General features: G+C 44.6%; 1 protein-coding gene across 1 annotated transcript in view; it reads right to left on the bottom strand.

Annotated features, from left to right (window-relative positions):
* Positions 1-12,170: 12,170 nt before the first annotated feature.
* Positions 12,171-12,693, bottom strand: part of VPS41 (VPS41 subunit of HOPS complex) — a 192,154-nt gene continuing 191,631 nt past the window's right edge. The window contains exon 29 of the mRNA XM_075271178.1: positions 12,171-12,473. Within this exon, the coding sequence (XP_075127279.1) occupies positions 12,393-12,473 (81 nt within the window). The 3' untranslated portion in view covers positions 12,171-12,392. The remainder of the gene's footprint in view (positions 12,474-12,693) is intronic.

Here is a 12,693-nt window from a genome sequence, read left to right as displayed (position 1 = left end):
GAACTACGACAACGGTGGCATCAAAAAAAATTGGAAAAAGTAATTGGCTGGCTAAATCAGGTGACCTCCAATTTATACAAATAGTGGATTTAATATCCGGTTCATATGAGACTGTAAACTATGTGACTAACTGTGAGACAGAGATAGATGTACAAGCAGGGTTAGCTAGAGATTACCTTTATTTAGGTGGGAATGTCACTCACACAGCTCTTTGGGTTTCTATCTGGTTCAACGCACACTCAGCTCTGCTACATCTCTGGTGTAGCAGAGCTGGCCGTGCGCTGAGCTCGGCTGCATCTCCGGTGTAGTCAAGCTGAGCGCACGGCCAGCACTGCTACATCTCGGCATAGGAATGCATTGACCAGTGTTGATTGGCCGAATGCCATACAGAGTACAGCATTCAGCCAATCAACGCTGGTTCTGGTGGAGGAGACGTAGTATCCAAAACATAGAAAAACACCAGGCCTGGATATATACCAAAATTTTTAGCTTTTATTTAATAAAATTACTATTAAAATTACAATTACAATTAAAATTACTGTGTATATGCAACATACAAACATAAGGGTAAAGTCATAGTGAGTAATGAATATATGCATATGCAGAGTACATCAAATCAAATAAGACCCCACCGAGCACGGTCTGGTATGAGGGTATAGCCTATGCCTATATGAACTGCCTATATGAACTGTATATCTGTGATACATTTCACTACTCACTTATGCAGGGTTGGTCGGTGGGGTCTTATTTGATTTGATGTACTCTGCATATGCATATATTCATTACTCACTATGACTTTACCCTTATGTTGCAAATACACAGTGTACAATGCTCTAGCTACCTCGTGGTGCTTGTATATACCTCTATATCCCTTATCATGCTCTTTGGGTTTTTATCTGTTCCCCTATTTAAATTAAATGTTATTGTATTTGTCTATTATATGTAATTTTATTAAATAAAAGCTAATATTTTTGGTATATATCCAGGCCTGGTGTTCTTCTATGTTTTGGATTCTAACATACACCTGGCATTTCACCATTGTTTGGTGTTTTTCATAACATTGGAGGAGGGGTAGTCTAAGATCAGTCCACAGCAGTCTCCATTCTGGTCTGATCTTACACTCCGCCTCCTCACAGACGAGCCTCTGGCAGAACCAGCGTTGATTGGCCGAATGCTGTACTCTGTATGGCATTCAGCCAATCAACCCTGGCCAATGCATTCCTATTAGAAAAAGTCAGCTCCCGCATATCGCAAGCTGACTGGGATCCCGACGTAATACAGTGACTTGGGCATGTTAGATGCCCCCAGACATGCTTCCCCTGCTGTCCCAGTTGCATTCCAGGGTGTTGACATAATTTTCTGGGGTGTCATAGTGGACTTGGTGACTTTCCTGAGTCGAATAGTGGTTTCCCCCTTAACGAGTATTTTTTCCCCATAGCAGGGGCGGATCCAGGGCCGGGCGGGCCATGCAGCGGCCAGCGGGGCCCCGCGGCAGGGCCCGGACCTAACAAAACACAGGTCGGGTCGATCAGCAGGGCAATTGCCGAGGGCCCCAGCACTTGCAGGGGCCCCCTGTCGGTCCTCTATCAGTAGCTGCAGCTCCATGCGCTGGCTGCTCTCTGTTAGCCAATGCTGCAGGTACACAGTGTGCTTCCGACATATACTTTCCCTATTAGGAAGTATATGTCGGAAGCACACTGTGTACCTGCAGCATCGGCTAATAGAGAGCAGCCAGCGCAAGGAGCTGCAGCTATTGATAGAGGAAGCTCCACTCAGCGCTCTCAGGAAGCTCCTCCTCACCCCCCTTCTCTGGCTGCCCTCTGTCAACCAATGAGAGGGTGAGTAGAGCCCAGCAGGCGGAGCTTATCGCTGTACAGAAGATGGACCCTGCCATCCTGCATCTTGCACACATGAGAGGGAGAAGGGGAAGCTTCAGCAAAATGAAAGTAAAGAAAGAACACACAGGTACAGGCTGGAGGGGGATTACTATACCTATTAATGTCAGGCATTTGGAGTTATTCATTTAGTTTTGGTACCTCCATGTGCCTCATAGTAATAGCAACTAGAGATGAGCGAGTACTGTTCGGATCAGCCGATCTGAACAGCATGCTCCATAGAAATGAATGGATGCACCTAGTACTTCCGCGATGACGTCGGCCGGCCGCTTAACCCCCCCGCGTGCCGGCTACTTCCATTCATTTCTATGCGAGCGTGCTGTTCGGATCGGTTGATCCGAACAGTACTCGCTCATCTCTAATAGCAACTATCCCTATCATGTCCCTCACATTAACCCCCTGTGTACTTCACCATAAGGGTTACTGATGTGTGAGATATATGGGGTACTAATCATGAAGATACTTCATTATTACCTCCATGTCTCTCACATATCAGTAACTATTATGTGAGGCACACAGGGGGTTAATGTGAAGGACATGATAGGGTTAATTGCTATTACTATGAGGCACATGGACTATCTTAGGGGGCGTTCACACTACTTTCAGTGTCCGCTGCTAATGTCATTCAAAATCTTGCACGGACATTAGCAGCGGACACTAGCTGTGTCCATGACATTCTGCATTCATTTAAAGGGGCTCTATCAGCAAAATTATGCTAATAGAGCCCCACATATGCGTGAATAGCCTTTAAAAATATCTGCTCGTGTTCCAATATTGAGGGGTTCACATTGGGTCCCACTCATGTTAAAGCTGCCGTTTACACCGATGACCTCCTTTTATACGTCGCCCAACCTCACCTCTCCTTCCCAGCGATTTTGGATGAATTTAGCTGTGAAGTCTCCAACTTCAAAGTTAATCTGACCAAGAGTCAGTTAATCTGACCAAGACCTTAACGTTTCCCTATCCCCCTTGGAAGTCGCCGCCCTGTCCGCAGGCTTCCCCCTTCCGTTGGCAACCCCGGTCAATTAAATATCTGGGGATCCAGATTTCCACTAATCCTAAGGACTTTTTGGATTTGAATTATTCGGCCCTTATGGATAGGACGATCGCTGACCTGGGCTCCTACGGGTTCCTTGGACTCTCATGGTTTGGACGCATTAATGTTCTGAAGATGGACGTCCTGCCCAGATTTCTCTACCTTTTCCAAGCACTCCCAATCCCTGTCCCTGGGCGTTTTTTTCTCCTCCCTCAAATCCCTCTTTGGGCGCTGTTTGGGGTTCTTCCCATAGTAGGATCCGCTTCCACACCCTTTCCAGGCATAGGGATAGGGGGGAGCCGGTCTTCCGGACCTTCTCCTTTATTATCATGCTTCGGTCCTCCTCTGCCTTCTGGATTGGCGTTATCGATGCCGCGACAAACAGTGGGTTCTGTTGGAGTCCTGGCTCACTGATTCTCACCTCCCCTCTCTTCCTTGGTTGCCCTCGCACCACCGCCCTGCTTAGGTCCACTCTTTCCAGTTGGCTTCCCACTTCTTATCTGTTTGGGACAGTCTTTGCAGGTCGGCTGCTTTAGCTAGGGTCCCCGGCGCTCTGCTTGAAAATTCCATGTTCCCTCCTGGGGTTTCCGCACATCACTTCCTGGGTTGGTTCGCTGCAGACGATGTCCGACTGGGTTCCATCCCCGGCCCCTCTTCTTCCCTCCCTTCCTTCGACCAGTTGCAGGCTGCCTTTCCAGATTCCTCCCTATCCTGGTTGGAATATCATCAATTGTCTGCCTTTTGGTGTAAGTTTTCCATGCAGTCTCTGCTTTGAGGTTGCGTTGGGCCGGTCTGAAGCCCCTTCTTAAAGATAATAATTAGAGATGAGCGAACAGTGTTCTATCGAACACATGTTCGATCGGATATCAGGGTGTTCGCCATGTTCGAATCGAATCGAACACCACGTGGTAAAGTGCGCCAAAATTCGATTCCCCTCCCACCTTCCCTGGCGCCTTTTTTGCACCAATAACAGCGCAGGGGAGGTGGGACAGGAACTACGACACTGGGGGCATTGAAAAAAATTGGAAAAAGTCATTGGCTGCCGAAATCAGGTGACCTCCATTTTAGACGAATAGTGGATTTCAAATCCGGGTCATATGAGAATGTGAACTTTGTGACTATGAGACAGGGATAGCTGTACAGGCAGGGATAGCTAGGGATAACCTTTATTTAGGGGGGAATGTTATTAAAAATAACTTTTTGGGGCTCTATCGGGTGTGTAATTGTGATTTTTGTGAGATAAACTTTTTCCCATAGGGATGCATTGGCCAGCGCTGATTGGCCGAATTCCGTACTCTGGCCAATCAGTGCTGGCCAATGCATTCTATTAGCTTGATGAAGCAGAGTGTGCACAAGGGTTCAAGCGCACCCTCGGCTCTGATGTAGCAGAGCCGAGGCTGCACAAGGGTTCAAGCGCACCCTCGGCTCTGATGTAGGAGAGCCGAGGGTGCACTTGAACCCTTGTGCACCCTCAGCTCTGCTACATCAGAGCCGAGGGTGCGCTTGAACCCTTGTGCACACTCTGCTTCATCAAGCTAATAGAATGCATTGGCCAGCGCTGATTGGCCAATGTATTCTATTAGCCTGATGAAGTAGAGCTGAATGTGTGTGCTAAGCACACACATTCAGCTCTACTTCATCGGGCTAATAGAATGCATTGGCCAGCGCTGATTGGCCAGAGTACGGAACTCGACCAATCAGCGCTGGCTCTGCTGGAGGAGGCGGAGTCTAAGATCGCTCCACACCAGTCTCCATTCAGGTCCGACCTTAGACTCCGCCTCCTCCAGCAGAGCCAGCGCTGATTGGCCGAATTCCGTACTCTGGCCAATCAGCACTGGCTAATGCATTGTATTGGCTTGATGAAGCAGTGCTGAATGTGTGTGCTTAGCACACACATTCAGCTCTACTTCATCGGGCTAATAGAATGCATTGGCCAGCGCTGATTGGCCGAATTCCGTACTCTGGCCAATCAGCACTGGCTAATGCATTGTATTGGCGTGATGAAGCAGTGCTGAATGTGTGTGCTTAGCACACACATTCAGCTCTACTTCATCGGGCTAATAGAATGCATTGGCCAATCAGCGCTGGCCAATGCATTCTATTAGCGTGAACTGAGTTTGCACAGGGGTTCTAGTGCACCCTCGGCTCTGCTACATCAGATTGCTACATCTGATGTAGCAGTGCCGAGTGTGCATCAGATGTGTAGTTGAGCAAAACTGACTCAGCACTGCTAAGTCTGCATTCGCATAGGAATGCATTGGCCAGCCTTCGGCCAATCAGCGCTGGCTCTGCCGGAGGAGGCGGAGTCTAAGGTCGGACCTGAATGGAGACTGGTGTGGAGCTATCTTAGACTCCGCCTCCTCCAGCAGAGCCAGCGCTGATTGGTCGAGTTCCGTACTCTGGCCAATCAGCACTGGCCAATGCATTTCTATGGGGAAAAGTTAGCTTGCGAAAATCGCAAACTGACAGGGATTTCCATGAAATAAAGTGACTTTTATGCCCCCAGACATGCTTCCCCTGCTGTCCCAGTGTCATTCCAGGGTGTTGGTATCATTTCCTGGGGTGTCATAGTGGACTTGGTGACCCTCCAGACACGAATTTGGGTTTCCCCCTTAACGAGTTTATGTTCCCCATAGACTATAATGGGGTTCGAAACCCATTCGAACACTCGAACAGTGAGCGGCTGTTCGAATCGAATTTCGAACCTCGAACATTTTAGTGTTCGCTCATCTCTAATAATAATAAATATAAATATATATATTTTGTGCATATACTTTTCAATTAGCTGACACATTATTATAATATTATTGTTTTATACACTTTATTACACTTTTGCATGTTTATATTTTATTGTTCATTGTTGCCTGCCACTTACCGGATTTTGTGGTGTGTTGGTCCTCCTATATTTAGCCAGTATTTTTGATATTTATATGAACTACAATGTTGATGTTTTTTCATATTTGATTATTAATAAATACAATATTTTTATGGTGATCCTGTCTTTTGACAATTTTTCCTTAGTGTCTCACTGGCAGAGCCAACTGTGCAGGCGTCGGAGGTGACGCCGAAGAAAGAAGGGGAGGATCCAGCAGAAGATAGAGGCGTCGCTGGAGCCTGTTTTCGAGCAGCAGTGGGGACGCCCCCATCTCTACGATATAATTAATTTGCATACCGGTAAAAAACAGTATTTCTAAGGAACGACGCGGTGGAGATCACATCTAAAGATAAGAGACTAATAGTCTTTCTAAAGGCTATTCCGGCGTCTTATCTACAAAAAACCTGCTCTTTGACAGACTACAGTCAGGCTTCAGACCCCATCACTCCACTGAAACTGCCCTAACAAAAGCTACTAATGACCTTCTAACCGCCAAAGCCAAGCGCCATTACTCTGTCCTCCTCCTCCTCGACCTCTCCTCTGCCTTTGACACGGTTGACCACTCCCTCCTGTTAGAAATTCTCTCATCCCTTGGTATCTCAGACCTGGCCCTTTCCTGGATCTCCTCATACCTCATATTCAGCGTCTCCCACTCGCACACCACCTCATCACCACGCCCTTTCTCTATAGGTGTCCCCCAAGGCTTCGTCCTAGGACCCCTCCTATTCTCCATCTACACCAACTCATAGAATCTCATGGTTTTCAATACCACTGCTATGCCGATGACACCCAAATCTACATCTCTGGACCAGACATTACCTCCCTGCTGGCTAGAATTCCAGATTGTTTAATGGCTGTAGCCTCCTTCCTCTCCTCCCGCTTTCTCAAACTCAACATGGAGAAAATGGAGTTCATAATCTTCACCCCACCCCGCATGGCCCCTCCACCTGACCCATCTATCAAAGTTAATGGAACCACAAGTACCCCTGTCCCATGGGCCTGATGCCTTGGGGTAACCCTGGGCTCCAACCTATCCTTCAAGTTACATGTTCAAACCCTCAACACTTCCTGCCGCCTCCAACTCAAGAACATCCATCGAATCCACTCCTTCCTCACCCCTGAAACCACTAAGATGCTCATCCAGGCCCTCATAATCTCTCGCCTAGACTACTGCAACACCCTCCTCCATGGACTCCCAGCAAACACCCTGGCCCCCTCCAGTCCACCTTAAACTGCGCTGCTCGTTTAATTTACCTCACCCCCCCATCTTCATCAGCTGCTCCCCTCTACCAGTCTCTCCACTGGCTACCCATAGCCCAGCGAATTGAGTTCAAGCTACTATCATTAACATACAAAGGCATCCACAACCTGTCCCCTCCATATATCTCCCGCTACCTGCTCACACGTAACCTCAGATCCTCCAATGACCTCCTACTCCGCTCTGCTCTCATCCACTCCTCACACAACCAATCTCCAAGATTTCTCCCGTGCATCCCCCATACTCTGGAACTCCTTACCAAGACACATAAGACTGACCTCCACAATTACAGGCTTCAAGAAGGCCCTGAAGACTCACCTATTCAGTAAGGCCTACAACCTCCAATAACACTATCACCGCACTGCCATCTGTACAGTGTCCCCCTCTCCTTCTGTCTCTACCCCCTTCCCTCATAGATTGTAAGCCCTTGCAGGCAGGGCCCTCTACCCCACTGTGCTAGTCGGTCATTGTTAGTAGTATATCTACCTGTATTTTTTGTGTAGTGTATGTAACCCCCAAATGTAAAGCACCATGGAATTAATGGTGCTATATAAATAAACAATAATAATAAATAATAAAAATAATAGATCTTTGTAAACTGGGGACTTAAGACTTTGAGAATGGTCAGGATAACAGGTTCCGAAAAACTGTTATGCCTCCAGACTTAGGCTTCAACAGCTACCCTGTAAATGCAGCTGAGATAAGGTGGGAGAACAGTGGTCCTTGGGACAGAAGGTCAACTTGCAGAGGAAAACACCAATGAGCATCCGCCAGCAGGAACAGGAGATCCATGTATCAGGCCCGGACGGTCAATCTGGACCCACCAGGATGGCTGGAACCTCCTTGGTATTTAGTTTGAGAGAACCCGAGCGAGAAGAAGAAATAGGTACAGAAAGGACCATCAAAATCTAGGTCATGTCCTATTTTTGTTCTCACGGATCCCTCCATACACTGAAATGCATTAAGGATCCGTGAGAACAGGAGCCGCTCTCGTCCATGATGGCCATGACAAAACGGATATTTTTCATGGCCATTTTGCACCATTTACTTTCATTTCTTGATGATTTTGACAGAGATGGCAATTTCAAGAAATAAAATAGCTTGAGTTGTGTGTATGTATGTGTGTGTGTGTATATATATATATATATATATATATATATATATATATATATATATATATATATAAACAATCCGGTCTGCCAGCAACTTAAGGCAGTTCAAAGATGTTGCTCACGAAATGTTACCAGTCTTGGGCCCTGGGAAGTGAATGACTGGCAATCAGCATCACTAACAAGTTCTATACATAGGTGAAAAGGTGACTATTGTGACACTTCTAATTTTCAATGGGAAGTGGCAAAAGAATCTGTGATTACTACCTAACACTCATAGAATGCTTAAAGGAAAACTCCTTCTCTACAACATATTTGCAGCATAAAATGTTGACTACTGTGGTTTCCTTATAAATTACATTAGGTTTTATTCTGTTCAGAAGCCTAGCCTGTTAGGAAGTAGTGCATTGTGGGAGCACAAATAACAGAATTAAGATGTTAGGTAACAAATGTCGGAGGAGTGCAATTTACATAAAGATTCCAAGAAGGAACCAGGTTATATTTTATCTTACTCTGGATGTGACTTGAGAAGGATATCAAATGTAGTACAAATTAAAATACAATATAAGGAAAGTTAAAAATATATAAATAAATTTAAAAGTATTTTAAAAGGTTTATGTTTAAGTAGATTTTTCTTGTGAAAAGTTTCCTCTGAGGAACATGAATAAATAGAAGGCAGCGAATACAGTGTTCCATTAGTTTAGTATTGAGAGCCTTGTGGTCATGTAATGTCATCTTCTCGCCTCAAAAATAGTAACATTTAATAAAATATTCATTATTTCAGCCCTAGAAATATGTACAGCTCTAATGTGTATAGTCCTAAGGTATAAAGAAAAACGCTTTAAACTCAATAAGATTAATAATCCCCAGATCATAATGTACCCCCACAGCACCTTGCAAAGCTTCGGAGATGGTTTCCAAATATGCCTGTGTTATATTGGACTGCTGCTCTGTTCCTAAGTATTTTGTTATTTTATAAATATGTTAATGAGAGGGTGGAGCTTATTGGGAAAAAGGGCATGTCTCACTTGGGGCTTAAGATATGACACTGTACATCTTTGGAATATTTTAGGGATTTTTTTGTAAAAATAAAAAAAAAAAATAAAAAAAAAATGATAATGGCGTCAAGTTAGACTACATGGTCAAAAGATGCACCAGAATGATCATTCTGCATTACACACTTTAGGAGAGACTGACCAGGCAATTTTTATTTCTTATTTTAAAATATGATGGGAAGAGGAGGGTTTGAAAGAAAGAATAAAAAAAATCATACTCACCTGTCTCTGGTGCTCATGTCCTCTCAGCACGGTTTGGTCTTTCTGCTCTGGTGTCTTCCCACAGGTCTCTCCTTGAGTTCTGCTGAAGCCGCTTGATTGGCCTCAGAGGTCACATAACCACTGAGGCCAAATCAGCGGTCTCAGGAAGTGTACAATATCCAGTATTGTGATCACGTGTTGAGAGGCCTTAACATGATAGTAAGAGTCAACAGGGAAAAAGCCCAGAATAACAGAAATATCAGTCAATGTCTCATTAGCTTACATCATCAGAGAAGCCTTCATCTGGATATCTTGTAGAGTTACAGCTTGGGTCTTGCTTGGTCATCTGGTTGATGGACTCCAGGCTGGTCATGATGTCATAGCATAACAGAGAGAGAGAGAGAGACAGAAGGCAGACCTGTCATAGATCCCCCATGGGTGACCACCACCCACCACCACGACCGCCCACAATGGCCCAGACATGTGTATCTGTTACTCATTTATGTTCATGAGAGGGGGTGTTGCCTTCCATCTTGTTGCTATGTAAGGACATTTCCAAAATGGTGTACACTAACTGCACCAAAATATAGAAGAGTGACGTCAGCAGAGTATTAACCCTATTTATGCCATGAATATTGTAATCTAATATTTAACAGGAAAAGACCCGTGAAGACCGCCACCTATCAACACTGGACCAAGAAAACTGCAGGAAAGGGGAGTATTACTTTTTTTTTTTCTGCCCCCGTTCAATTTAAAATTAAACAGTTTGTCCATTTTTTTCCTGGACAACCCCTTTAAGCTGTCTAGTCTAATTTTGTCTTACCTTTAGGCAGTATTAGTAAGTCTTCCCCTCTATGACAGTTGGATAGTCTTACTGCTGGTCACAGGACACAGCTGAGGACCATAATGGAGTGAACAACTCACTAACAGCTACAAGTAAGAAGCTTACCTTCACAATTTACAGCATGTACCTTTCTAGCTGGTCAGAGAACTCAAAGTTTTGTGGAGCTGATTCTTCAAATATAAGTCTGAAGACATAAAATGACACACTGATACACTTGTGTGTACCTTCAACACAATTACAAGTACTATCACACCATTTGTGATCATTAGTGTACAGCAGTGGAACGGATTTTGTAGTGTAACTTCCCAAAATGAAAATTAATGTACATTAAACAATAATGTACACTGATCAGAAATGATTATTATATAGGTCTTTGTGCCACCAGCTATGACCCATCAATGCAAGGACTTCCCAACAGTTCTGAAAGTGCCCTGTAGTATCAGGCACTGACACATTAGCAGCAACTTCTTTGCATCCAGTAAGTTGCAAGGCAGAGTTCCCATAGACTACACTTTTTTTTCCCCTTACCACATCCCACAAATTCTCGATCACACTTATAGGTATCTGTTTGACCTTCAAATTTTCAAGCTCTAACTCCAACTTTCTGTATTCATAGGTGTTATGCCTTCCCCATACCTAGCTGTCTGCTACCTCTGTATGAGCTCCAGTCACCACTGCTTCCATTGAGCTACCTTCCCCACACTGGATAGAACACTAACCCATTAATTCCCACCACCCTCAAGTGTAGCCACCATATTATAACATAATTCCCCCGTTACTTGCTTTTTAGCAAAGAATAATACAGCTTATCATCACATCACCTTCTTGTCTGCTGTAAATGGCTTTAGTAGGTGCATGTCCCATGATGTGCCATCACAAGGTGAGGTCTGTCCAGGTCACATATATCAAACTATAGTTATGTTAGGTTCACCCAAGCATTGTATCACTATTGTTTGGATCCGTTGGGGTTATGCACTGTATTGGGGTCTTTTTTTTTTTTTTTTAAACTGAAACCAGTGGAGGAAGAAGTTGATTTTCTGGGCTCTGCAATGGCGCAGATTTGCACATAACCTTATATAGTTTATTCCAGACTGTGAGCAGAATGAAGAAGATACCAGTCTGAGGTACAGAAAGGCACATAAACCCTTAAAGGGATTTTCTAAGGCTAAATATATTAATGATCTATCCTAAGGATAGATCATTAATAGAGATGAGCAAACAGTAAAATGTTCGAGGTTCGATATTCGTTTCGAGTAGCCCCTCAATATTCGACTACTCAAATCGAATATCGAACCCTATTATAGTCTAGGGGGGGAAATGCTCGTTGCAGGTGTAGGCAACATTCAATCAAATTATACTTACCAAGTCCACGAGTGAGGGTCGGGCTGGATCCTCCGAGAAGTCTTCTCTGTGCAGCGTCCCCGCGGCATCTTCCGGCTCTGAATTCACTCTGCCAGGCATCGGGCCTGGGCAGAGCCGACTGCGCGTGCCTGCACTAAAAGCGCAGTCGGACATGCACAGTTGGCTCTGCCCAGGCCTGATGCCTGGCAGAGTGAATTCAGAGCCGGAAGATGCCGCGGGGACACTGCACGGAGAATACTTCTAAAGGTAGGAGAAAAACCAGCGTTGATTGGCCGACTGTATAGCATTCAGCCAATCAATGCTGGTTCTGCATCGAACATTTCCATTCGAATAGCGAGTGGTACTCGATCGAGTATGAGTATTTAGAATACCACAGTATTTGATCGAATACCTACTCAGTCGAATACTACTCGCTCATCTCTTATCATTAATATCAAATTGGTGTAGGATTGTTGTCTGGCACCCCACTGATCAATGTGTACAGTAAATGTATTAGTTTTTTTTAAACTTAATACAGTAATAATCAAGACGGTAATTGAAAACAGAATCAAACAATGAAATTTTACTTTTATTTGCATCAGAAACGTTACAGTATACACCATATGCTCTTTGTGTGCAGAAGCTCCCTGCAGAAAGATAACTAATGTACTGCCAGCAGGAGTCGGCTTATAGACAAACCGTACAACAATACATATCACAATTATCATTGAGCGTTGCCAGAGATGACAAACAAGGGAAGCTCTGCATATCTTTCAAGCTATTTTGTCATGTCTAATATTGCACTCCCAGGACCGCGGTGTTTGGCGCTGCAGATGTTACAGAAATACGCAGGCGACATCTAGAAAAGAAGATACAATAATAAATTCCTGCTAGTGCTCGTCTATCAAATCAGAACATCCAAAGACATTGAATAATATTGTGTCTATACATATTGTGCATGTTAATTAGAGAAGCCATAGATCTATACTCATAAGGTTATTTGTCCAGTGAGAATGGGGGCCAGGTCTCCGTCCTTCCTGCGATTAGGAGGGTCCTAGAGGTCTGAAATCTAATTAATA

The sequence above is a fragment of the Leptodactylus fuscus genome, chromosome 4 (assembly GCF_031893055.1).
Source record: "Leptodactylus fuscus isolate aLepFus1 chromosome 4, aLepFus1.hap2, whole genome shotgun sequence".
In the NCBI taxonomy this organism is placed as follows: Eukaryota; Metazoa; Chordata; class Amphibia; order Anura; family Leptodactylidae; genus Leptodactylus; species Leptodactylus fuscus.
The sequence above is the reverse complement of the archived record's forward strand: the minus strand, read 5'-3'. Positions and strand labels throughout refer to the sequence as shown.